The sequence below is a fragment of the Erinaceus europaeus genome, chromosome 4, assembly GCF_950295315.1.
Source record: "Erinaceus europaeus chromosome 4, mEriEur2.1, whole genome shotgun sequence".
Taxonomy (NCBI): Eukaryota; Metazoa; Chordata; class Mammalia; order Eulipotyphla; family Erinaceidae; genus Erinaceus; species Erinaceus europaeus.
In genome coordinates, this window is record NC_080165.1 from 25,677,382 (window position 1) to 25,704,242 (window position 26,861).

The window sequence follows — 26,861 nt, forward strand, 5'->3', positions numbered from 1 at the left end:
TCACAGACAATGTCCCCCTGCCCCTGCACACACACAGACAGCTTTCATGCATTTATAGGTCACCACATGCTCACAGGACAAGCACAGAACATACTTATGAACACCCACACATGCACCAGTACACATGTGCACACACATACCATGCAGACCTAGTTCCATGTCCTTGGCTCTCAGAGAACCTGGGGCTCTGGACTTCTCCCCACTCCCTGCTGGAGGCTGCTGGGTGAGGTCTGGTGATGCTAGTGGGTCGTGAATGTGAAGAGTTCCCTAGAGGCCTGAGTGCCCAGATGATAGCACAGACACCCTTTCCTCATGTGTTACAGCTTGGCCAGGGCCCACCCAGTGCTTGTGGGCACCCAGGTGATACAAGTCCTCTGCTCTGGACACTTTTCTGACTTACAGCAGGAAGGGGTACAACTTTGCTCACAGGACTGTCAGTGCTGTGGGTAGTGGTAGTTGGTGTGGGTGCTGGCAGAAGGGCACTGGTGATTGTCAGGCAGTGGCCTCCATAGGGGACCTTTATTTCCTGGTGATGTGGGTGTGCCATGCTCACCCCTAGCAGGCCCATTTTACTCTATTCGCCTTAAGGCTGTGAAGAGCTTATATTTTTGGCAGCCACCACCACTGTCCATTGCCAGATTCTTCATCTTCTATGCTAACATCTGGCCCCATCAGTCATCAACTTCCCTTCTCCTTTTGCTGCAGCCACAACCCTCTCCGTGTCTGTGACCTTTCCTACTTAGCTCCTTCTTCCAAGTGCAGTCCTGCCTGTATGGAGTTCTGTGACTTATTTCCCAGTGCACTCGGGATTTACCCGTTGTGCTGAGGAGACAGCATCATGGTTATGCAAGACACTTTCGTTATCTGTGACTCCAAGGGTTATGTCAGAGAAGAGCAATGAACTGAATAAATAAATGTAATTTGTGTGTGTGTGTGTCCAGGGTTATTGCTGGGGCTTGGTGCTAGCATTATGCATCCACTGTTCCTGGTGGCCATTGTTTTCATTTTATTGGGTAGGACACAGAGAAACTGAGAGAGGCAGGGGAGAGAGGGAGAAAGACAGACACCTGTAGACTTGCTTCACCGCTTGTGAAGTGACCCCCCTGCAGGTGGGGAGTGGAGGCTCAAGCCCAGATCCTTGTGAGGGTTTTTGCACTTAGTACTCTGTGTGCCTAGCCACCTGTGCCTCTTCTTGCCCCCAGTAAATGTAAATTTAAATATGAAAAATAAACATGCAAGTCCCTTGGAGACTCCATTCAGTGTTGGCATATGACCAGATATGGATTTCTGGATCCTGATTACTTCTTTGAAAACTGCTTGGTGCTTTTCACATTATCTCTGTCTGTTTCTATCCCAGTCACAGTGAGGCAAGTTTCATTTCTACACTGATAATGGCGCTTGTTCTGGATAACTGCTGCCTGATTAGTGGACTGAGTTGCTGAAGTTCATAACCTAAGGTCTCAGAGGAGACACTGGAGCACAGGAACATGAGAAGCCCTGAGATTCTTGGAACCCAGGGGGCCATGAGTCCTGGGCTCTGAGCACCTGTGCAGATTAGAAAGACCCAGGAGTCCCTAAGCTGCCACCTGTGACTGACCTCGGGGCCCTGAGAAAACAGAAAGTGATGGCTAACAGAAAGCTGTGGGTGTACAGCACCAAAATAACAGACTCTGTGGTGTGGGAGGGAGGAGGGCTCAGGTCCTGGAATATGATGGCAGAGGAGGTCCTAGTGGGGGTTGAGTTGTTGTGTGGAAAACTGAGAAATGTTATGCATGTACAAACGACTGTATTTTACTGCCAACTGCAAACCATTAATCCCCCAAGAAAGATATTTAAAAAAGGAAGAAAGAAAGAAAGAAAGAAAGAAAGGAAGAAAGGAAGAAAGGAAGAAAGGAAGAAAGGAAGAAAGAAAGAAAGAAAGAAAGATGTGGTTGGTAAAGTTACTTCCAAGTTTTGGGTTGAAGAAATGCCAGAGAGACAGAATAAGAAAGAACAAGAGAGAGTGTGAAAGAGAGAAACCCTAGGACATTTGTTTGTTCAAGAAATTTAGAAAGTCCCTGTGCAGTCACTAACTGACCACTACCAAACAGTAGTGACGCCAAAGCCTCAGATGATGAGAGAAAGGGAAATGTTGTAGTCAGTTCTTAATAATCAGTGAGCTAAGAAGCAGCTCCAATCCCAACAGTGACCAAACTAACTCTGGGAGCAAGGAGAAAATGATTCTGAGGAGCCACATTTGTTACTTGGCATATCCTGTGTCAAATGAGTATTGTAAGACACAGGAAGTAGCAGAAAGCGTGGCCCATACTCAGGAGAGGAACAGCAATGCCAACTGTCCTGATGCTGGAGCTGCTGGGCAGTCTGAAGGAAGCACCTAACTACCAGGACTTAGTGCCTGTCAGAGGGCTCCACTGCTCCCACTTCTCTCACTCCCTCTCTCCCATTACTAAATAAATCTAGAAAAAAAATTCTCGGGGGTCGGGCAGTAGCGCAGCAGGTTAAGCGCACGTGGCGCCAAGAGCAAGGACCTTCGTAAGGATCCGGGTTCCTGCCTCCGGCTCCCCACCTGCAGGGGAGTCACTTCACAGGCGGTGAAGCCGGTCTGCAGGCGTCTGTCTTTCTCTCCTCCTCTCTGTCTTCCCTTCCTTTCTCAATTTCTCTCTGTCTTATCCAACAACGACATCAACAACAACTACAAGAATAAAAAAGGGCAACAAAAGGGAAAATAAATAAATAAATATATATATATATATAAATTCTCTGTTAGTACAGATACATGAGGAGGGCAGGGGTGGCCTGATGCAAGCAGCTGAGGTCCAATCACTGCAGGAAACATCCAGTGGGAGGCACAGATGGTTTATTGAGCACCGGGGGCCAACACCAGAAGCTATCTGGGGTTTCACCTGGTGCCTCTAGCGGGACATGGCACAGAGCTGGTAAGGAGCTGGGGTCGACAGGAAAGCCACCTCCGCGTGGTCGCTGGGCCGCGGCTGCCCTGTGGGCACCGAGAAGCTGAAGCGCTGCAGGAGGCAGGTGAAGAAGAGAAAGAGCTCCATGCGTGCCAGGGGCTCCCCCAGACACACTCGGCGGCCTGCAGAGGAGATGGAGGCTCTGTGAGCCTGGGGTCTGTGGCTCTCCCCTCAAAGAATCTCTGGGGAGAGACAGAAGTCCAGACACCCCCACCCAGGCACCTGCTGAGAAGGGTATGAAGGCCTCCTTCTTCACAAAGCAGCCTTGGTCATCCAGGAAGTGCTCAGGGTAGAAGCGCAAGGGCTTCTTCCAGCAGCTCTCATCCTTCAGCACAGATGACAGGTTGGTGAGGAGCACTGTGCCCTGGGGGACATGCCTGGCGTGAGTGGGGGACGGACTGTGGTCCTGAACACCTGTCCCCAAACCCAGTGAGCACAGTCCTGCTTTGCACCTAGAAATAAAGTAGCAGCTCTGGTCCTGTGACTAGGTACCTGTCACCCTTAGTAGGTCCTTACTCGTAATTGATACATAAGGGGTCCACCCAAGGCATCTTTTCAATTGTCATGCCCTGTCAGAGAGCATAGTGAGCAGGCAGGACTTACTGCTATCCTCACCCTCAGCTCACAGGCAGCCTGGGAAATGGACCTGGGAGGACTGGAACCTTGCTTGACTCTTCTGTGATGTGCTCACTCAGGTGAATCCAGGTGGCAGGTGGAGGGGAGGGCTGAGGGGGGCTCAGGCCTACCTTGGGGATGCGGTAGCCCTGCACTTCAGTGTCCCGGGATGTCATGTGAGGCACTCCCAGTGGCACAATGTCCCCAAAGCGCTGCACCTCATGGATCACGGCCATGGTGTAGGGCATGTGGGCCTGGTCTGCCATCTCTGGTGGGCGCGACTGCCCTATCACCTCATCAATCTCCTGCTGAACCCGGCCTGCACCAACAACAGTCCCCACAGTGGCTCAGAACTGGGGCACCTTGCTCTGACCTGCCCCACACACCCCCACCCTGACTCCGGACAGCAAGGAGGAGGGGCAGGTCAGCCAGCCTCTGCTCAGAGCCCCTGCTGCCCAGTCCAGTTCCAGAGCCCCAGTGTCCCTTCCTGCCCCTCCAGCCTCCCCACGGACTGCAGGCTGGGCTCACGCTGCACGTCCGGGTGCAGGATCATGAGCAGGAGGGCCCAGGCCAGGGTGGTCGACGTGGTCACCATCCCCGCAGTGAACAGGTCTGCCACCACCATGCGCAGGTTCGCATCGTTGAAGGTGCTCTCAGGGTTCCCCTTGGCCTGGGTCACACAGAGAGGGTGTCTCAGACTATGGTAGGCAGAAGACAGGAAGCCAACCCCATGGTGCCCTGAACCCATGCACCTGAGCACCTTTTTATTATAGTGCTGTCCACACCTCCTGGGCTCACCTTCTCCACCTCATCCAGGAAGGCGTCAGTCAGGTCTCGTGGCTGGTCTGGTTCCCAGGTCATCCTGTTCTCGCTGTTGAGCTCATCCAGCATGGCCATCAAGGCCTTCTGCCCTGGAAAGAACCTTTTTGCCATCCCTGGGATTTTCAGGAGCACAGGGATCTCACTCAGCACCTGTGGGCACAGATGGGATTCTTAGGACCTTCACTTGACCGTGTGACCCTGGAGATGCCAGTTGTAACCTGGGGCATGTTCTACCCACACTCCTCCTGTTGCTCTCTTATTCTTCTTTGCAAGTTCAATTTTTTCCTTCTCTGTATTCCAATGAGTAACACCGTCTTCTTCCTTCCCTGTCCCTGGACTGCAGCACAGACGTAAATGTGTGCCATGATGCTCCTGTGTCTTCTAGTGCAGCATTGGGGTCTTGGGTTCTTTTGTACATTCCCAGTTCTGCAGACCCTCTGCTGCAGGGGGTGTTTCATTTGAGCTCTTACTCAATAAGCTCCTGGAGTGCCCTCCTCACCTGACGGACGAAGCCAGAGTCCTCTTTCAGGAAATCATCCATGAGATCGAGCATCTTGAGGAAGTGAGGGTCATCATACTCAAAGCGGCGCGCATAGATGAGGGAGGAGATCACATTGCTCACAGCCTTGTTCAGGAGCTCCTTGGGGCGAAAGGGGCTGCCTGGAAGGGACAGGGGTGGGGGTGGGGGTGGAGGCGGGTAGAGGGGTTGTCAGGGGTTGTCCATTTGATCCCAGGTCCTCAGTCCTCTTCCCTTGACTCCACACTCACCATCCTGGGCAGCAAAGGCGGCACAGAGGCAGGAGGCCTCCTCAGTCACCGACTCCTCCAAGGACTTCTTGCCCAGCCCGAAGTTGCGCATGGTGGACAGAGAGAAGCGCCGCTGCTCGCGCCACGCGTGTCCATAGCGCGCCAGGATGACCCCTGGGGACAGGTGGGGGGTTGCTGGGACGAGGTCTGCCTCTCAGTGCCACTGCAGGTACAACTGGCTCTTCCTCTTTAACCTGGACCTTCAACTACAGGCCAGGCCCCGCCCCACCCAGAGGCCCCGCCCACCTACCCTCCTCTGCCAGCTCCGGCTGAGTCCACACTCAACCTTACAGGTCCCGCCCCTTTTTGCACAGACCAATCCTGACGCAGCTGACTTAGAAGCCAGTCTCCTAGATGGGAGCCCCGCCCACATCCGTCCAGGGCACCTTGGCCCCGCCTTCAGGTACTATCTGCTTTTCCTATTCTGCTTGGACATTCAGCTCCAGAGTTAGGCCCAGTCTCTCAACCAGCGTCCCGCTCACCTCGTGAGCCCCGCTGCCATCCCCTGGGTGTGTGCACAAATCTTGACTTTCAGACCCGCCCCATCCACCCTAGACCCCGCCTCTTCCCATTTTGGATTTCTCTATCGCTGAGCTTCTAGGAATGTTGATGGCAATTCTATGCCTCTCACCTCAATCTGCCTCCACTTCGCCATTTCGCTTACTCTACTTGGCCTCTGGCTCCCTCCACTTGCTCCCACTACCCAAGGGCGACTGTCCTGAACCCCGCTGAACCTGGGTGTTACTGCTGACCATTCCCGCAGGGCTACTGTCTTTGCACCACCTCCACTTGCCTTCAGAGCGAGGGCCTAAGCCCAGGTGCTCATACACAGTAGAAGGGGGCCGGTCTGAGGTGTCCTCACTTCGCTCCACCAGCGCCTCACGCACGGCCGCCAGGCCATTGAGCACGACTGTGGGCGTCCAGGCCATCTGCAGGCTGAACACGTTCCCATAGCGGCGCCTCAGCTGCAGGTGGAGAATAGCACAGGGGGCAGTCAAGCCCTGGTCCCAGTGCAGGCACTGTCTCATGTCTTTATCTTGAGGACACTGGGTCATTTTGTCTGTCCTTTCACTGAGAGGACAAGGCATCTAAAGACAAGGACAACATCTTGATCTGGACACCCTGCTGTGGCTTTCCAAGGTACCAGACTGTGAGTAGGCCTGGGAAGCAGCCTATTTACAGAAAAAGAGACTGCAGGTGACAGAGGTGCATACTGAGGGCCAAGGACCTCACAAAAGTCAATGAATTAAAGCTGGTCACTGCACCTTCTGAATTTCTGACTTTCAACATGACCTGCCCCCCTCATCCCTTTCTAGCCCTCTCCTCCTGATGGGCTCAGAAAGGATCAGGCACACATACTGACCCAACCCAGGGCCAAGTGCAACTGCTTGATGTGTCTCTGCCCCCTCATGGGAGGAGGTGGAGGCCAAGCTCAGACAATGTGCACTGTCCTCCCCCAGAGCCAGAGGGCAGCCTCCTCAGGGGCCCTTGCGCAGCCATGACCTCAGCCCCACCCCCTGTGCTGCAGGCCAGGCCCCAGGGCGCCCCCTCACCTGGCCCATGGAGCGCGGCAGGTCCTGGAAGTCCAGCTGTAGCAGGTTGCCCAGCCCAGGCAGAAACGTGGGGCCAGGTGGGTAGTGAGCTGCCCAGCGTGCTCTGCGGTGCATCAGGTCCACGAGGAGCAGGAAGATGACCACGGCCACGGCCACGGACCCCAGCCATTCCCCGCTCAGCAGCACCATGGCTCCCTTGGTGCTCACTAGGCTTCTCTGGGCACAGCTGGCACCGTCTGAACACCAGCACTGAGTTCCAGGCCTAAGAGAACTCTCCTGAGCCCATGTGCCTCCTGTATCTGATTTTAGTGGTATCAGAGATGGCCTTTGCCCTTGACCCTGAGTCAACACCTGGTGCTAACTGTGCAGCAGGGCACAGGGAGGGGCTGGCATTCTGCAGAGAGGACACAGAAGTCCTGTCCCATTTGAGCCCTCTGTCTGCTATGGGGGGTGTGTAGGGGGAGAGAAGGACAGTCCCTCCCATACCTGACTCCCTTTCTGCATGCCTGTAAATAGCCAAAGGGTCCTTGGGTTTTTAACTCTGACCTCCACCTCTCCCAGATCAGCCACCCAGCCTCGGCCCAATGTATATGCTGTCCCTTTGCTTCTGAGTGGCCTTTATTTGTTGACTGTTGTCCCCTGACTTGACCTGAAGGCAGTCACAATAATCAGGCATTGTAGGGATCAATTTTAATGTCCTTTCACCTCACACACAATGTCCTCCCTCACACAAAAAACCATGCAGACAACCTTTCATGTGTTTATAGGTTACCACACACTTACAGGACAAGCATAGAACATACTTATGAACACCCACACATGCACCAGTACACATGTGCACACACATACCATGCAGACCTAGTTCCATGTCCTTGGCTCTCAGAGAACCTGGGGCTCTGGACTTCTCCCCACTCCCTGCTGGAGGCTGCTGGGTGAGGTCTGGTGATGCTAGTGGGTCGTGAATGTTCCCTAGAGGCCTGAGTGCCCAGCTGATGGCCCAGCACTCTTTCCTCATGTGTTACAGCTTGGCCAGAGCCCACCCAGTGCTTGTGGGTACCCAGGTGATACAAGTCCTCTGCTCCGGACACTTTTCTGACTTACAGCAGGGAGAGGTACACATGCTTCTAGGAGCCTGAGCTGCCCCAAGCATCAGGTGCTGGGGGGTTGAGCAGAAGACTCCTCTCTTAGAGGAGGCTAAGCATAAAGAATAGATTCGGGTGGGGTACATAGCATAATGGTTTTGCAAAGAGACTCTTATGCCTGAGGCTCCAAAGTTCCAGGCTGAATCTCTCCTAGCACCATAAGCCAGAGATGAGCAGTGAGTACTCTGGTTAAAAGAAAGAAAGAACAGAACCAGAAAGACCTAGAATTGCCAAAACAATCTTGAGAAGAAAGAACAGAACCGGAGGCATCACACTCCCAGATCTCAAATTGCATTATAGGGCCATTGTCATCAAAACTGCTTGGTACTGGAACATGAATAGACACACTGACCAGTGGAATAGAACTGAGACGCCAGAACTAAGTCCCCACACCTATGGACATCTAATCTTTGACAAAGGGGCCCAGACTATTAAATGGGGAAAGCAGAGTCTCTTCAACAAATGGTGTTGGAAACAATGGGTTGAAACATGCAGAAGAATGAAACTGAATCACTGTATTTCACCAAATACAAAAGTAAATTCCAAGTGGATCAAGGACTTGGATGTTAGACCACAAACTATCAGATATTCAGAGGGAAATATTGGCAGAACTCTTTTCCGCATAAATTTTAAAGACATCTTCAATGAAACGAATCCAATTACAAAGAAGACTAAGGCAAGCATAAACCTATGGGACTACATCAAACTAAAAAGCTTCTGCACAGCTAAAAAAACTACTACCCAAACCAAGAGACCCCTCACAGAATGGGAGAAGATTTTTACATGCCATACATCAGACAAGAGGCTAATAACCAGAATATATAAAGAACTTGCAAATCTCGACAAGAAGAAAACAAATAACCCCATCCAAAAATGGGGGGGGGGGGACATGGACAGAATATTCACCACAGAAGAGATCCAAAAGGCCAAGAAACACATGAAAAAATGCTCCAAGTCTCTGATTGTCAGAGAAATGCAAATAAAGACAACAATGAGATACCACTTCACTCCTGTGAGAATGTCATACATCAGAAAAGGTAACAGCAGCAAATGCTGGAGAGGGTGTGGGGCCAAGGGAACCCTCCTACACTGCTGGTGGGAATGTAAATTGGTCTAACCTCTGTGGAGAACAGTCTGGAGAACTCTCAGAAGGCTAGAAATGGACCTACCCTATGACCCTGCAATTCCTCTCCTGGGGTTATATCCTAAGGAACCCAACACACCCATCCAGAAGGATCTGTGTACACATATGTTCTTAGCAGCACAATTTGTAATAGCCAAAACCTGGAAGCAACCCAGGCATCCAACAACAGATGAGTGGCTGAGCAAGTTGTGGTCTATATACACAATGGAATACTACTCAGATATAAAAAATGGTGACTTCACCGTTTTCAGCTGATCTTGGATGGACCTTGAAAAATTCATGTTAAGTGAATTAAGTCAGAAACAGAAGGATGAATATGGGATGATCTCACTCTCAGGCCGAAGTTGAAAAACAAGATTAGAAAAGAAAACACAAGTCAAACCTGAAATGGAATTGGAGTATTACACCAAAGTAAAAGACTCTGGGGTGGGTGGGTGGGGAGAATATAGGTCCATGAAAGATTCAGAGGACCTAGTGGGGGTTGTATTGTTAAATGGGAATCTGGGGAATGTTATGCATGTACAAACTATTGTATTTACTGTTGAATGTAAAACATTAATTCCCCAATAAATAATAAAAGAAAGAACAGATTCTGGACTGGCTGGACTGGCCTCTCTCTATGCACTGTGGCCCCACCTACCTTGCTCTGTCACCTGAGCCAGGGAATGTCACCTGCAGGCTGGAGCTGTGGCCTCAACACTGTCCTCCTCTCAGCCTCTCATAGTGTGTGAGGGGGGTGACCAGACTAGTGCAGGCCTGCCTGCCTCATGCCCTCCTCTTTTAGCAAGGAAAGGGCTGGAGTTGAGGGTGAGTTTCTTTATTAGTGAAGCTCATGGAAATACTTGGGCTAAACTCACTCACAGACTTGTAAAGCCGGAGGCCTCCAGGGTGGAGGTGGGCCCTTCACCCCTCCCAGCTGTGTGGAAGCAGCTGGAGTATTCCAGGACCTTGGGTCTCCCAAACCCTGCCTCTAGTTGCAGCAGGGCCTGGAGGGGCACCCACCCTCACCACCCTCTCTTCTCTCTTCCACACTCTCCAGCAGAAAGAGGGACAGCTTCTTCCCAGGGTGCCACCAGACCTCCCTAAGTGCCACTGACTCAGCTGACCACTGGGGGCTGTGTGGCCTGGCAGTTTTGGGAAAGCTGTTTCCAACTCCCCGCCCTACCCCCACCCCCAAGTTGTGCTCTCCCAATGCTCTGGCAGAACCTGGGGCCCCAGGGTGCAGTTTCCTGGGTGCAGCTGACCTTCCTCTGTTTATAGCCTCTCCAGCTGCTGGCCTTGGCCCAGGTGTAGATACTGCCTCCACCACCCCTCCCTGCCGGCTGTGCTCTGTGCAGGCTCTGGGGCCTGCTGTGACCCAACAGGGTTTTCTGGGGGAAGTGCATGGAGGATTTTGGCTGGCCTGCACTGTAGGCCAGAGTGCCCTGGCAGCCAGACCAAAGTGTCTGCAAAGTCCTGCCCAGGGAATGAGGGTGGGCAGGAGGAGTCTGGGGCTTGAAAGTGCAGTTGAGGACCACGCTGTGAGCTGTCAGGGTCCACAGGCCTCCAGGAAGCCGGCAGACCAGTTTAGAGGCCACTGAACAGACCAGGAGGGCACAACCCAGGCACCCAGAGGCCCCTTTGGCTACAGCCCAGTGAAATGTCTCTGTCCTGGGTGGCAGCAACTTTGCTCACAGGACTGTCAGTGCTGTGGGTAGTGGTAGTTGGTGTGGGTGCTGGCAGGACGGCAATGACCTTCATAGGGGACCTTTATTTACTGGTGTCTGGGGCACACCACGCTTATCCATAGCAGGGGATGGGTTTATGTGGGGCCAGGATGCACAACCAGACAGCTCTGCTTGGTGTAAGAGCCCCGCATTCTCAGCTGGAGGCCCCCAGGAGAGCCTGGGCAGGGGCTTTACAACCTTCGTCCTACTGCATGTTTGGTTCATGTCCACTTCTCCACAGCCCTGTGACGCTGGGCCTTCTCTCCAGAGGGGAGACTGAGTCTTGGTCCACCAAGACTCAAGTCAAGAGTCAGGATTTCAAGGTGCCCTCTTGCTACTCCTGCCAGCGCCAGGTTTGAACCCAAAACTCTCTGCTCTGCTGAGACTTGTTGTTTCCTCTCAGCCCACCCTCACTGGGCTCTACTCTACTGGGCAAAACTGCTGGGGTGGAGGCTGAGCGGCTCCCAGGACACCAGCGGGACGGGGCCCTGGATGACGTCAGCAAGATGGCAGGGGGGGTGCTGCGAGGGAAACTTCTCGGGAGAACGGAGAGGGCGGCAGCGCCGTCAGGAGTCCCTGCCTGCTTGGTCCCCACCCATCTCCCACCCTGCGGCTTGGGGGCCCGCGGAGGTGACCCTCGGCCGCTCGGTTCCCGCCTCCCCCGACGCGTTACCTGGAGTAGCCGCAAGAGCGGATCCTGCGGCGGCAGGACCTGGGGCTCGGCCGGGCCCTGGGGGGCGCCTGCAGTTCCGTGGGCGAGCGCGGGGGGCAGTAGAGGCCGCGGGGGAGGAGCACGTGGCGGGAGGAGCGCGTGGCAGGCGGAGCCGCGCCGCACCCCCACCCGGTGGCTTTAAGGGTTTTAGTTTTGGCAGATGTGCAAAACACTGTGAGTATACTTAACACATTCGAACTGTTTCCTTCCTGGTTGAGGTGGCAAATTTTGTTTTTAAAAACATTTTATTTACTATGAGATAGCATTTTCAAGGTGAGCAGCCAGAGCACTATGCTGCTACATGTTACTAGGGGTCCATGCAGGAGGCTCAAGTATGCCCATCTTCCTGGCCGCTTTTTTTTTTTTTAATAACTAAATAGTTGTAACTTTAATATTTAATGTACCCATTTATTGGATAGACAAGAGAGGGTAGGGGGGAGTTAGACACACACTAGCAGGGGGTAGATAGCATAATGGTAATGCAAAGGGACTCTCATGCCTGAGGCTCCAGGTTCATTCACCCCGTGCCACCATAAGCCAGAGCTGAGCAGTGCTCTGGTGAGAGAGAGAGAGAAGAGAGAGAGAGACTCTTGCAGACCTGCTTCAATACTCCAGAAATTTTCCCTGCAGGTAGGAAGGGACCAAAGGCATGAACCCTGGTCTTTGCACACTGTAACCTGTACTCAATCAGGTGCACAGCCAGCAGACCAAAGTTGTGAAATCTTTTTTAAATCTTTTATTACTGGACAGAGAGAAATTGAGAAAGGAGACGGAGATACCTGCAGCACTGCTTCACCACTCCTGAAGCTTTGCCCCTGTAGGTAGGAACCAAGGGCTTGAACCTGGGTCCCTGAGCACTGTAATGTGTGCGCTTAGCCATATGTGCCACTGTCCAGTTGTAAAAAATATATATATATATATTTTAATCGTTAATAATTTTTTGTTTATTGTGAGGGAAAGGAAGAAAGAACCAGACATCATTCTGGTACATGTACTGCTGGGGACTGAACTCAGGACTTCATGCTTGAGAGTCCAATGCTTTACCCACTGCGCCACCACCTCCCAGACCACCAAGCTGTAAAATCATTACATATGATAGTGGTTATGCAAAAAGACTCTCATACCTGAGGCTCCAAAGTCCCAAGTTCAATCCCCCACACCATCAGTAAGCCAGAGCTGATCAGTGCTCTTATCTAGTCTTAATCCCTTTACTCTTTCATTAAAACAAGTAACATTTTTAAAAGAAAAATGAAAACTTCTTTAAAAGCTGCACCACCGATACACATTTACTACGATAGAGTCACACAAGGCTGTGAGAACAGAGCTGCAGAGTGCTGGTAAGAACACAAATGGCAGCCAGGAGTCCAGTGTTCCTACAGAACTAGACGTGCTCTTACCATACATCCTGCAGCTGTACTCAAAGTTATAACCAAGAGTTTGTGGAGAACTGGTATTTATTTATGCCCTTTTGTTGCCCTTTTTTATTGTTGTAATTATTGCTGTAGTTATCGATGTCGTTGTTGGAAAGGACAGAAATGGAGAGAGGAGGGGAAACAGAGGTGGAAAGACAGACACCTGCAGACCTGTTTCACTGCCTGTGACGGGACTCCCCTGCAGGTGGGGAGCCGGGGGCTCGAACCGGGATTCTTCTGCCGGTCCCTGCGCTTTGCGCCATGTGCGCTACCGCCCGACTCCCCGAGAACTGGCATTTATACAAAGAGCTGCACATGGAAGTTAACGGCAGCTTCCTCCTAGTTGCCAAAGCTCAGAAGTTAGCAAGATGTGCACCGGGAGGCGGCCTCTCCAGATGAGGGACTCTAGCAGACATACTGTCATGCCATGAAAGGACATGGAGTGATCTTAGGGGCAGTACTGCCAAGGAACAGAATTCAACCTGCAAAGTTTATCTACTGTAAACATTTTATCTATTGCAGACAGAAACTAAGATGCAAGGGGGGAGTAAAGGAAACACATCTGCAGCCCTGCGTCACTATTGGTACAGCTTTCCCCTGGCAGGTGGGACTGGAGGCTTGACCCCTGGTCTCTGCAGTCTTTAACAGATGCAAGCACCCGGCCCTTGGCTCACACTTATTATGATATTCACTAGGACACTGTGGAAAAGACAAAAACTCTGCAGGTGCTAAGAAGATCCATCGTTGTCGGGGACTAGCATGGAGGGCTAAGTGGAGCTTTTTTTTTTGGCCTCCAGGGTTATTGCTGGGGCTCAGTGCCTGTACCATGAATCCACTGCTCCTGGAAGCCATTTTTTTCCCCTTGTTGTTGTAGCCTTGTTGTGGTTATTATTGTTGTTGTTGATCGTTGTTGGATAGGACAGAGAGAAATAGAAGAGGGGAAGACGGGGAGAGAAAGACAGACACCTGCAGACCTGCTTCACCGCCTGTGAAGTGACTCCCCTTCAGGTGGGGAGCCGGGGGCTCAAACTGGGATCCTTAGGCCGGTCCTTGCACTTCACGCCATGTGCGCTTAACCCGCTGCGCTACCACTCGACCGCATGGAGCGGGTTTTCAGGGCAGTGCTACTTCCTTGTATGACGCTATAGCAGGGGATATGGGTGGATGCCATTATACTCTGCCCAAACCTGTAGCACGTACAGCGCCCCAATGCAAACTATCCACTCCCCGGGTGAAGGCAACGAGCCCTTAGGACATCAGTGTGACATAAGCACCACTCTAGCGAGGGGCTGGTTGTATCAGGGTGTTATGGGAACTTCTGATCACTGCTGTTCAATACTGCTGTAAAGCTAACACTGAGGCACAAAACAAAGTCTACTAAAAAACACACAAACTTTGGTGTATTGCACCAAAGTAAAGGACTCTGGGGCCGAGGCATTTGGGGGGAGGGGGGGCTCAGGTCCTAAAACGATGGTGGGAGAACCTAGGGGGGAGGTTACAGTGTTATGTGGAAAACCGAGATGCTACACACGTACCAACTACTGTATTTTACTGTCGACTGTAAACCATTAACCCTCTAATAAAGAAAAACAACAAATACATGAACTCAAAAGCAGTGGGAGCTGAAGTGCAGATGATTAGCTTAGGGGCTTTCTACAGAAGCCAGAAGCTGGAATGAAGCCCACAACCTAGCCACTCCTATTCTTCTTCTAGCGTTTGCCAGCCACTCCTATTAAAGGCCATTTCAGAAGCCAGTCTGAGGAAAGACTGACAACAACCTCTAGTGTCTCACTCAGATTTCACCAAGTCAAGAGGGGACACAAGAATACTAAAAAAAATATTACAAAAAAGTTCACTGAGCATGACTGGGTATGAGGTCATTGTATAGATAAAATTATAGCAATAGCTGACCTTGGATCTGCTCTGGGACCCAACCTCCTGCACCTTGAATGTCTCATGTGATCAGAGTGTCTCTGAACTAGGGAGATAGAACTGTTGCTATGCAACTTTCGTATCTGAGGTTCTGAGTTCAAAGCCCAAAACCACCATAAGACAGAGCTCTGGTTAAAAACCAAAACGAAGACAACCCTATAAGTATGTGACTGGAAAGTGGCACAGTGATCATGAGCCTGAGTTCTGTGTCAAGGCATATGTCACAGTGATATTCTGGCTTTGTCTATCCTGTGCAAATACTTTATTTTCACCTTTAAAAAAAATTGTTGGTTATTATTATTGTTGTTATTGATCTTGTTGTTATTGGATAGGACAGAGAAATGGGGAGAGGAGAAGACAGAGAGGGGGAGAGAAAGATAAGACACCTGCAGACCTGTTTCACTGCCTGTGAAGCGACTCCCCGGCAGGTGGGGAGCCGGGGGCTCAAACCGGGATCCTTACACTGGTCCTTTTGCGCTTTGCACCACCTGCGCTTAACCACTGCGCTACCACCTGACTCCCTCTGTTAACTTCTTTTCTGCCCTGGCCACCATCTTAGTCTTGGCTCTTACACAAGAAGGTGTATTTGTTTCAGTATCTGCATTGGTTTGCGTGTGGCAAATACACACAACTTAGCATTTCACATCTTAATCATCTACAGTGTAGAGTTCAGTGTACTACATACAGTTCAATCCTATGAAGTGCTTCTATTTCCTGTGTCACCATCACTGCCCATCACCACAAATCTGCATTCTGTATTGAAATCTGGCCCCATCAGCTTGCCGTAAATTTCTTCCTTCACCTGCAGCCACCGTCCTCTCTCTGTGACTTTCACTACTGTCTTGCCTCATCTAAGAGCAGTCATGCAGTGTATGTAGTTACATGAATTATTTCCCAGTGTCCTGAAAATTTATTCATTTTGTGCTGGGGAGACAGCATAATAATTACGCCTGTGAGTCCAAGGTCCTAAGTTCAGTTCCAGGCACAAACATAAGCTTGAATTGAGCCATGACTCTTCTTAAAAAAAAAAAAAAAAAAAAAAAGGGTAGACAGTATAATGATTATGCAAACAGACTCTCGTGCCTGAGGCTCCAAAGTCCCAGGTTCAATCCAGCATACCACCATAAACCAGAACTTAGTAGTACTCTGGTAGGAAAAAAATAAATAAATAAAAAGGAAATAATAATAATCCCTTTAGAAGTTCTTCTGGTTTTCACGGCGAGTGATCCTTAGCTGTGTGCGTGGGCCATGCTCACTCGCCCGTCACGTCACACACTCGTGTGTAAATCTACTTTCCATCTGCTGTGAGCAGTGGGGCGAGAGGGCTGGGCAGGAGCATGGCGGCTACGTGACTTCCAGGACTGAAGCCTGAAGACCCCAGGCTCCGGCAACCTCAACAGCAACCGCAAGTGTCTCACTCAGATTTCACCAAGTCAAGAGGGGACACAAGAATAAAAGGCAAACTGACAAAGACACACTGTCAGGGAAATATTTTCAAGATAGGTATTTTTCAAGCTGTGTGGCTTAGCCCTTGACACCTGAAATCCATCAACTTCATTTTACCTGTGTTAATGACAAGACCAGCAAGGGGAGTCAAGCAGCTCTCTATGCAAGTCCCATGGCCCACACATCACACCCGCCCACCCCTCTATCTTGGTGGAGGGAGAGGAGAAATGGACTGTATTGCTTGATGGAACCATTAAAATCAAATTAATCTGCCATTTCTGTATTCCCAAGTTGATAAGCACACAAGAACTCATTTATAATGGCTTATTCTTATTTACATTCCTTCCAGTATTTCTGTTCTCCAAAAGCCCATTAACACCGCATTACTTTTTTATGACCTTAAAAATTAACGGTGATTGGACCAGGCCTCTTCCTCTACTTAGCAGCGACATAGCCAACCGTACCAACACTGGTATCCTTGGTGAGTAAGGGACCTAATATGGAGCCTTCCCCAGGAAAATGCTGGAGAAAGCTGAAATGAGCCAGTACATCAAATGCACCTGATCCTTCTGGGGCAGGGCCAAGTTAAAGATAGGAGGCGTGAGGATATGACACGACACTATGGTTTCTGCAGGTGTGAAAATGGCCACTGGTGACACCTGGGCCCACTCTACCATTTCTGCTCTGTGTTAAAGTGAGTCTACCACCGAAGTCTGAAGAACTGAAAGAAAGTAAAAGGCCGGTAGGTGTATCACTGGGGGTACTGCTGGCCTGCAACAAATGGGTTGGTTTACATAACAACATATCCATGTTGATTGGAAGTTATGTATTCATCTCAACTCAAGTAACCTGACGGTCACCACACACTGGCTGAGCTCCACCTGCCCAGGGAGAAGCAGAGGAATCTTGGGTTTGCTTCCTTCCAGGCTCTGCCCTCCTGGCACAGGCTGATGGCGACTCTGACTACAGAACCAAAGCCGCCTTCTGTAGGCTGGAATGGAAGAGACGCATTCAATTTACATAAAACAAAACAAAGGAAACAGGTTAAAATGAAGTTTATTATTTTTTTGACTTTTTTGTTTGTTTTTTAAATAAAACTGTTTGTGAAACAGCTATTTTATCCCCACGGCAGAGTGACCCCGAAAGATGCACTAACCCCTTCTTAAGGCCTTAAGATTTTTTTGTACTTTTTTCTTTTCTTTTTTTAAAACTCAGATATTTAAAAATCATACAATTTACAAAATAAAACAAAACAATGCAACATAAAGAATCATGTAGCATGGGGCTGCTCAACTGACAGGCCCTCTTCTCCTTTATAAAAGCAAGGAAAGCAAGGAAAAAAAGGGTTAACCGGTGCTCCTGGTCCGCTCAGCCCACACCACTCAGGCTCCACACAGCCCTGCAGCTCAGCCTTCTTGCCTGGCTTCCCATCCTGGGGCCAGGGCACAGCTGCTGGGGAGATGCCTGCAGGTGCCACCCTTTGACTGTGCCTGCTGTGTGCACTCAGTGGGGCAACTCACCAGCCAGTGACCCAGGACACCGCCACTGCTTCAGGGCATCTGCCAATTAACCCTCCCCCCAAAAAGATTAAAAAATTTAATAAATAAATAGTGTTCCTGGAAGTGAAAAAATTAATTTGTCTAACCATCATTCTCTCACTCTGGAAAACATGGACTGTCCCTACTTCCCTGCCCACCCCACCCCCAACCTTCCCATTTTGAAACAAACAAATGACAAAAGGATGGTTTTGGTGTGGTTTGCTTGCACTTTCTGTCCTTGGTGGAGAATTCTCTGCACTGGTGTGAGACACGCTAAAGGTCAAAGCCACACCCCCATCCTTTATGAGATGAGTTTCTTCAGTTCAATTTCACATTTAAATTTCACTGTTATTGGAACAAATTTGGAATTCTTTAACTAGATAATTTTAAAATAGAATCAAAAGGGATAGCGCACCTTTCATTTAAACAAAGTCTTTCCAGACTAAAAATAGATTTATATATATATATTTTTTATCCCTCCCTTTTAGTCCCCCCACCCCTTCCCATCATTCCCCTCCCCCCTCCCCCCACATTGTCACTATGGAGATTGTGTCCATGGAAACAGCCATTCCAACTTCTTGGGTCTTTCTTTCCCGTGGTGTCACCAGTTTGAGTGTGAAGTAAAAACTTAGGAAGGAAGTGCTGGCATGGGCAGGCACATTGGGGCAGGGTGGGGTAGGGTGGGGTGTGGCTGCACAGTAGGATGATTTCCATTCTATCACGAGCGTCCACCACCTTCTCATCTCCACAGTCTCACCTGGAAGACAGAATAGACATTGGGTGCCGGGAACCCGCACAGGGTCCTGCGGCAGCGACCCTGCCCGTCTCCGTCTCCCTTGCAAACACACTGCAGATGCAGGAGGCCGCCCAGGACTGACAGTGGGGTCAGCGCATCCACCTGGGTTTGCCTCTCACTGCGCTTTGCCTCCCTGGGGCACATAAGGACCAGAGACCAGGACAGAAATCCTCGGCCCCCCAGGTGGGGCCTCAAGGGAATAGAATCTTGTCATGACTCCAGAGCCATGGTCACTTCACATTGTTTCTAGTTGATAAGCAGCTCCTGACGCTTAGCCAAGAACTCTTCCTGTGAGTGCTGCAGGGAGAGTAGGTGTCAGTCTTCCCGGGCCCCACGCCCAGGCTCCACGCCCAGGCTCCACGCCCAGGCTCCACGTGATTCTGTTGTTGGTCCTCATGGAGCAAGGTACAGGGGCAGGTGCAGGGGCCTCCTCAGAATGCTTCACAGGTCAGAGATAAACAGTGGTTCCCAAGGAATTCGGTTTAGAAAATTTAAATCTGAAGCCAAGAGAGGCAGTGGCCTCACCCTGGCCTGTTTCTTGCCAGTCACAGCACCCCTGGAAATGCGGCCCAGTGGGGTTCTCCTCCCTTCTTCCTCAAACCCCGATGAGTGCGATCCTCTGACAAATACACCTCAGGAGAACCCAGGCGCCATTACTATTTCCTCAGAACTCAGAAATACACAAAGTAGTTAAGAAGGCTGGGTTCGTAAACTACTGCAAAATATATGCCTGAAAGCAGAAGTACACTAGAGTTTGCAGTGAGTACCCCCCCAACACTTCCTCTCCACTATTCCAAGCTTTGGGTCCATGATTGCTCAACAATTTGTTTGGCTTTGTATGTTAACTCTCTTTTCAGTCACCAGGTTCCAGATGTCATCAGGATGCCGGCCAGGCTTCCTTAGACTGAAGACCCCACCAATGTGTCCTGGAGCTCCGCTTCCCCAGAGACCCACCCTACTAGGGAAAGAGAGAGGCAGACTGGGAGTATGGACCGACCAGTCAACGCCCATGTTCAGCGGGGAAGCAATTACAGAAGCCAGACCTTCCACCTTCTGCAACCCACAATGACCCTGGGTCCATGCTCCCAGAGGGATAGAGAATGGGAAAGCTATCAGGGGAGGGGGTGGGATATGGAGATAGGGTGGTGGGAATTGTACCCCTCCTACCCTATGGTTTTGTTAATTAATACTTTCTTAAAAAAAAAAAAAGGCTTGGTTCATAAGCTAAGAACATTTTATTTAAAGCAAATACACACGTACCTGCTCTTGTCAAAAAGATTCCTAACTGGTTGGCAAAACCCAGTAATAAACATGGAGACACCTGGCAGAGACCGCAGAAGCACGTGGTCATGCTCAGGTATAAGCAAAGCCAGGGACTCCAGCTGCTGGGCCATCCCACCAGCCTCAGGAAGTCTCATTACAGTAAGGCTTCCCTAGCCCTGAAGGTGGCTCTGGGAACCCAGATTTCATGGTCATGCTTCTTCCCCGGCACAGGGTGACTCTGCACTGCCTCTCCCTGGTTTTCCTGAGGCTGGGGCTGCCAGGAAAGGAGAGAAGAGCACTTTTCTGGTTGCCACCCAGCCCAAGAGAACTTGTACATCTAATGCCAAGGCTGGAACCAATGGAGCACCAAGTAATGAATGACTAGCGGGGCAAGTCTTGCTGGGGATGCAGGACTGGTACAAGCAGGGCAGGGTCTGCTCAGCAGTCTAGGGCCTGTAGCTCTATTCTGCTCACTACTCGGAACAGAAGGCCCCCACCTTGGACCCCAACTTCAGAACGAAGCTTGTCTTGGTACCCAGGGTTTGCCTTACTGATAGACCTTCCCCCAACATCAAGGGGTGCCTGGTGGTCCACCCTCTGCATCTCTCACCTTGAGCTCTACCTTCCAGCTTCCTAAAGGTATCTTTCCTTAGGGACTGCTGGCAGACTGGTCTGCTCCAAGTACATGATGTCTGAAAGCTATAGGACTCTGACTTTTCTGCCTTACCGCTATGAAAATAGAAAAACACCCAGTTCCTTTATTAGCAAGGGGATCAGAAAGAATAAAGAATCTTTCTATCTCCAGTTTGTACCATGCTGCCAAGCCCTATGTTAGGCAGCCCACAGACAGTATTTCCCAACAGTACTGAGAGCCCTGATCCCCGTCTTGGGAGGTGGACACTAGCTCAAGAAGGTGACAGGTGAGGCTCTTCTGACTGAGCCCCTGGGACTCCGACTGTCGCGTGGTCCCGCCCAGCTGCACAGGACATGGCTGAGACAGCTGTGCCGTAGGCAGCGAGCCAGGGAGCAGACGTGGTGCCAGCTGCAGCCGGCAAGGCCGAGTGAGCTCGCAGGGCTTCTGTACCGACCAGCACTCTCTTCAGAAAGGGATCTTCGTGTCTGCTGCTGGTGAAACGGATAGCCCCGGCCCGAAGCCTTTCAGCTCATCTCCATCCCCCTCTAACGTACAGTCCTGCTGCCCTTCAGCTCTGCCAATGGCCCAGGAGGCTGTCCTTGGAATCCATCCACCTCAAACTCCACCTCGACCTCCTCCCGCCCCCTCTGACCAGTTCCTTTCCTCCCCTTCTAACAAAGGGGCTCTATCTGGTGGGGATAGGGACCTTCAACCCGACGACCAGGCTAGGGCACACAGTCAAGGTTTAGAATGCTTTTTGTGGCCCAGGAGGTGACCCAGAACATGAGGCCCCAAATTTTATCTCCAGTATTGCATATGCTCAAGTGGTACTCTCGGTTCACTCTTAAAAAAGGGGGGGGGGGGAGGGAGAGCTGGGAGGTACTGCAACGGGTTAAGCACATATGGTGCAAGGCGCAAGAGCCTGCATAAGGATCCCGGTTCGAGCCCCTGGCTCCCTACCTGCAGGGGGTTGCTTCACAAGTGGTGAAGCAGGTCTGCAGGTGTCTATCTTTCTCTCCTCCTCTCTGTCTTCCTGTCCTCTCGATTTCTTTCTGTCCTATGCAACACAACAAGGGCAAAAAAAAAAGGGGGGGGGAATGGCCTCCAGGAGCAATGGATTTGTAGTGCAGGCACCAAGCCCCAGTCTAACCCTAGAGGCAAAAAAAAGGAAGGAGGCTGGTTCTCCTCTACCCGGCTCCCTGGAAACATGCCTTTGCTGTGTGCTCCTTGTGCTCCAAGAGAAGAGTCTCGGTGCTCTGCACCTGAGCGGCACGGGGCGAAGCAGAGTGGGGTGTGTGTGGGGGGGTAGGTAAAAGTGACAGATTTAAGTTTTCTTTTCTTTTTTTTTAAACTTTATTTGATAGGACAAAGAGAAATTGAGAGGGAGGGCGGAGAGAGACACCTGCAGCCCTGCTTCACCATGTATGAAGCTTTTCCCCTGTAGGTGGGGATCTGGGCCTCGAACCCCGGCCCTTGTGCACTCTAGTATGTGAGATTAACCAGGGGCGCCACAGCCTGGCGCCCAGATTTAAGTTTTCCTCTGAAGGTGTAATCGCAGGACTTGATCAGCACCAGCCTGCAGCAAAGGGGACTCTGGGACCCAACACTTGTTCCTGCGTGGATGGGCTGTCTGACACCTCCAACACAATGTTCCGATCATAAAAGCTGCTCCTGGGGAGGGAAGTTATTGGCTGCAGGTGGCATGTGCTTGCAGCCCAGGACAGAGCAAGAGTCAGGAGGGGCAGACTATTTCTCACGCACCGGACAGGGTGGCTGCCAGGAGGAGCGAGGCCTTCTATTTACTACAGGCAAGGATGGAGACAGGCACAGGGGCTCCACCAGCTGCATGGCGCCAGTGAGACATCAGCACCAAGAGGGCAGACCACCACAGACCCGTCAGGCTGCTGTCTGACTCTCAGAAGTGGGGGTGGGGATGGGGGCAGTCTGCTGGATGCTGCACAAGCATCTTTCCTCTCTGGCCTTCCTGGCCTGGGAAAGGGAAAGTACCAGGAACCTCGATGCTGGGAAAGAAGACAGCAAGCAGGGAAGTGGAGCTCACATCCCCTTGCCCCCAGCCCTGGACGCTTGTACAGCACAAGCAGTTGGAGGTCCCACTATGCAGCCTGACCCATCCGGCTCCCTCCATCAGTGCTGTGCCAGCAGGCGACTGACTGAGAGCAGCACTCCCAGAACCTGCAGATGCTTAACCCCACGCGACGCTGTGCTGGGCACACAGAATATTTTTAAACCACATTCCTCACAAGGTTGGCCATTGCTATTCCTCTTATTACAGGAGAGACTGAAGCACAGGGGTGAGTGGTCTAGTCCTGGTCACAGAGCACTCCGGCACCACTCTGTGAGGGAAAGCCGGGGACACAGACATCCTCTGTCCCTCCTATGCCCTGTTGCTGGGATACCTGATGACGGCCTTGTCCCTGGCACGGACCCAAGGTGAATGCACCTTAGAGTGGGGGCTGCACCTCTGCCCCCAATCACTGGGGATTCCACACAATCAGTTGAAGGCTGACAGAGCACTCTGGGCCTGAAGGACACGACAGTCCTTAATGTGACTAAACAACTGAAAGTCAGTGAAGGGATACAGCCCAAGGGGGACATTTCAGGTGGGCAAGAGCAAACGCAGTGTGTCCGCCCCTCCCTCTAAGAGGTGGTCAGCCTGACGTCAGCAGACATGAAACCTCCCCACACTGGTGGGGCAGGCTCATCACCTGGCTCTTCAGTTTCTTTTGCACAAACAGGTACAATGCCAGCCTCTGAAGGATGGAAGGTAAAGCTCATTGCTCCACTCAGGAGTTGAGGGCTCTGCCAGCTAGTGGGGTCTAAGAATGGGTACAACAAAGTGATGAGCAAAATCCCTAGACAATCTGCCCACTAGGCCTAGGGCTAAATGTCTTTTTCTCAAACACAGGCTGGATCCCACGCTCCCCCTTTCCAAAAAAGTAAAAAAGAAAAGATCAAACAGCAAATGAGTCTTTCCTTATCTGGGTGTTTCGGGGCACTTTTGGGAATATCCCCTATAAAAGGTGACTCTAGTGGTCTGGGCGAGGCAGAGCACAAAGGCCAACAGAAACATTCTTGGAGGGCCTCTGCTGTCTTGTTCTGAGAACTGATCAGCAGGAGAGGAGTGCCGGAGTCAGTGGACCCATGAAGGGTGCTAGAAGTCCAGTGGCCGCTGCCGATGGTCCACGGGGCTCCGTCTGGCTGTCTGGTTCCCGTGACGCAGCCACCTCTCCTGCTCTGCTCCCTCCATTCCCAGCCCCACTCCCTGAGGAGGAAGAGAGAAAAGCATGACCTCACAGTCCTCACTTGACAGCCCCCTCAAGAAAGCAGTCAGTCCCCACCAGCTCCCAAAGATTCATTACCCAGTGAGCAGACGATCCTTCTCTGAAGTGCTACCAGGACCACCTATGAAACTAACAGAGGAAAATGGCCACATTCTGAGACTAACTAGTTCTCCTCAAATCATTGCTAGATACTCTGGAGGAAGGAGGATCCAGCCCTGGTTATAAAGGGGGTGAGGTGGGTCACATTCCAGAGACCAGCAGAGCTGGGTCTGGCACGTCTGTGGGAGAGTCTCAGGCACCTGGAGCAGACACTTTTTGGCCACCAGGGCTTGTGGGGGGGGGCTCAGTGTTTGCATGACAACTCCATCATGTTCAGTGACCGTCTCCCACTTTACCCTCGTTTTCCTTTTGATAGAGGGTGAGACAGAGAGATAGAAAGGGAGATCCAGGGAGTCAGGCGGTAGGTAGCACAGCAGGTTAAGTGCAGGCGGCGCAAAGCATAAGGATCCCGGTTCAAGCCCCTGGCTCCCCACCTGCAGGGGGGTCGCTTCACAAGTGGTGAAGCAGGTCTGCAGGTGTCTATCTTTCTCCCCCCCCCCGTCTCCCCATCTCTTTCCATTTCTCTCTGTCCTACCCAACAACAACGACATCAATAATAACTACAACAATAAAACAACAAGGGCAACAAAAGGGAATAAATAAATAGATAAATATTAAAAAAAAAAAAAAAAAGGAGATCCACACTCCCAGAGGGATAAAGAATAGGAAAGCTATCAGGGGAGGGGATGGGATATGGAATTCTGGTGGTGGGATTGTGTGGAGTTGTACCCCTCTTATCCTATGGTTTTGGTCAGTGTTTCCTTTTTATAAATAAAAATTAAAAAAAAAAAAAAGGAAAGGGGGGATCCTGGAAAGAGGGGTGGGAGTGAGACATATCTCCACACTGCTTCACTACCTGTGAAGCATCCCCCCCCCACTGGTGGGAAATGAGGGGTCTGAACCCAGGTTCTATCACATGGCACCACGTGCATTCTACCAGATACACCACCACAGAAGTCCTTTCATCTAAAGAGAAATAATCCCTCATGAACATTTCTGAGACAAATGGCTCTTCCCTCAATCCCCCAAGTGCCTTGTCTCCACCTGGTTTTCCCTTTACAATCTGTTTTGATTCCCTCTGTGAGCAAGTGAGGGCAGGAAGGTGAGGAAGCCAGTGGGGAGCAGTGGAGGCCTGCTGCTTCTAGACCATGTTTCAATCCTGTTTTCACAGACATGCTGCAGCCCTGACCACTGTCATAGACACAAAAGAGCACAATTCATGCTCTCGAGATTTTTAGGAGTAAAATCACACGGAAGGCTAATGTCTACTGAGTCAGTTGGGGTTTACCTCCCCTGCGCACTTCTGAGAAGAGGAATCCTTCAGTGCCGGGGTGTGTGCGTGTGTCACTTCAAATAATAAAACTTAAGAGGGGTTTCCCCTTTTTCTTCTTTTTAAAATGTTTTATGAACACAAGGTTATCACTGGGGCCTCAGAGCCTACACAATGAATACACCGTTCCTGGTGGCAATATTTTCTTTCTTTGTTGATACGTTGAGACAGAGGAAGACCGGGGAGAGAGGGAAGAAGGGAAAGAGACATTGACAGCAATGCTTCATCACTTGTGCAACTTCTCCCACTGCAGGAGGGAGGGGAAAGAGGGCTTGAACCCAGGTTGTCATGCATGGCAATGTGTGTACTCTACTGGGTACACCACCACTAGGTCCTGAATTTTGTGTTTTTCAGGGGAAGACCCAACATTGGCTTTACTGATGTGGAGTCAATTAAGAAGCACTCCCTGGCTCTTGGGAACTTTTCTGAGGCAGGGGGGAGGGAGAGTAACGGTAACAAGTATCTGCCCCTGGGCTCTGCCTTGGGAATCCACTGCTTGCTGCCTTTAGCAAGACCACACACGCAAGGTCTGATCTTGGGACTTGTTCTCTTTAAGCCCCAATGAGGAGTAGGAGTGCTGTAAGCCTCCCACATCACCTTCCCAGTTATTCTGGAGAGCGAAGGAATAAATGGAAGACATTTTCTCCACCTGGTGTTGTAATCCATGCGATTAGACGCTGGTGGTGCAGCTCGGGGCGAGCAGGAGGGCAGAGGCCAGGCTGCCACTCAGGGTCTAGTAGGGGTGACGGTGGGAGCCTGGGCCCGCCCAACTCACCTGTGCTTGCTGGACTTTGCATTCCCACGAGCCAACTGCCCCCCTCACCCCCGCTCCGACTGCTCTGTGCTGAGGCTGCCTTTCGCTGTCTTGTTCTGCAGCGGGGGGAGAGGGCATGGGAGGGGAGGCTGATATGGTAAAGCCAGGTAGACAAGACGGGAGTGACAGAAGAAGCAGTGTGGGGATGAGGCAGGGCAGAAGCGAGGAGAAACAGCACATGGAAAAGGAAAGAAAAAGGAGAGTCAGTACTGAATGACAAACAGGAGATACTCAGGGTTTTCTGAAGCAAAATGTACCCATTAGAAAAGGAAAATTTAAAAACAAAAACATACAAATTAAATAAAAGTAAAATTTCCAAGATCCATCTTTGGAAATAATTTTTAGAAGTGCAAATCAGCATCTTTCCCAAGTTTTTAGAAGACAGAACTGTTGAAAGGATCTCTTCCTAGTATTTTCTGGCTCTACGTGGAGACTGAAAACTGTGAGCAACCAATGGCCACCAGATGTCAGTGTGACCTCAGTCAGGAGAGCATGGTGGCTGCAGGCCTGTCCACACAGCAGTCCTTCCTGGGAGTTCTTTCTCCCTCCCTCCCTCCCTAGACACACACACAACCTCCAAAAACAGGTCATTCACCTGCTCAGTTTCCATCCACCCCTGCAAGTGGCATCTGAGAGAACACCTCTTGAATCAGCTAGGAACTAAGGTGGCACAGTCTACCAGCTTCACCCCTACCACTCGGCACCCCATCCCTGGCTAAACAAAACCTTGTAGAGAGTTTCCTGGGCATCGCCTCCAATTCTCAACAGTCTGGGAAAATGCCTTTGTTTACAGACCAAGATCTACAGCCAGCCTGTGAACTGGGG

At 51.0% G+C, this 26,861-nt stretch overlaps 2 protein-coding genes and 1 long non-coding RNA gene across 8 annotated transcripts in view; all 3 read right to left on the minus strand.

The window, feature by feature from the left end:
- Positions 1-125: 125 nt before the first annotated feature.
- Positions 126-11,421, minus strand: LOC132538018 (uncharacterized). Its single transcript, XR_009549423.1, has 2 exons — positions 10,787-11,421; positions 126-504 (listed from the first exon to the last, which is right to left on the minus strand). It is a non-coding gene; the product is annotated as an uncharacterized LOC132538018 (long non-coding RNA).
- Positions 2,737-11,500, minus strand: LOC103113852 (cytochrome P450 2D14-like). Of its 3 annotated transcripts, none has more exons than XM_060189072.1 (11): positions 11,432-11,500; positions 7,011-7,065; positions 6,767-6,977; positions 6,007-6,178; positions 5,175-5,327; positions 4,906-5,066; positions 4,383-4,556; positions 4,113-4,254; positions 3,716-3,903; positions 3,192-3,333; positions 2,737-3,091 (listed from the first exon to the last, which is right to left on the minus strand). In XM_060189072.1, the coding sequence occupies exons 3-11, from the start codon at positions 6,953-6,955 to the stop codon at positions 2,913-2,915; spliced, it is 1,500 nt and encodes a 499-aa protein (XP_060045055.1). In that variant the 5' UTR covers positions 6,956-6,977; positions 7,011-7,065; positions 11,432-11,500; the 3' UTR covers positions 2,737-2,912. The 3 variants fall into 3 exon arrangements, with proteins under 3 accessions (XP_060045055.1, XP_060045057.1, XP_007523500.2); XM_060189074.1 differs by lacking the exon at positions 11,432-11,500 and adding an exon at positions 9,693-9,800; XM_007523438.3 differs by lacking the exons at positions 7,011-7,065; positions 11,432-11,500 and adding an exon at positions 9,678-9,795 and having other exon boundaries at positions 6,767-6,980.
- Positions 11,501-17,298: 5,798 nt separating this feature from the next.
- TCF20 (transcription factor 20) overlaps positions 17,299-26,861 on the minus strand; it is a 177,406-nt gene continuing 167,843 nt past the window's right edge. For 3 of the 4 annotated variants that reach the window (XM_060189069.1, XM_060189067.1, XM_060189068.1), the window contains 2 exons: positions 25,998-26,125; positions 17,299-18,555 (listed from right to left, as the gene is read on the minus strand). In XM_060189069.1, coding sequence (XP_060045052.1) covers positions 26,042-26,125 — 84 coding nt within the window. In that variant the 3' untranslated portion in view covers positions 17,299-18,555; positions 25,998-26,041. The remainder of the gene's footprint in view (positions 18,556-25,997; positions 26,126-26,861) is intronic. The other variant, XM_060189070.1, reaches the window with a different exon arrangement.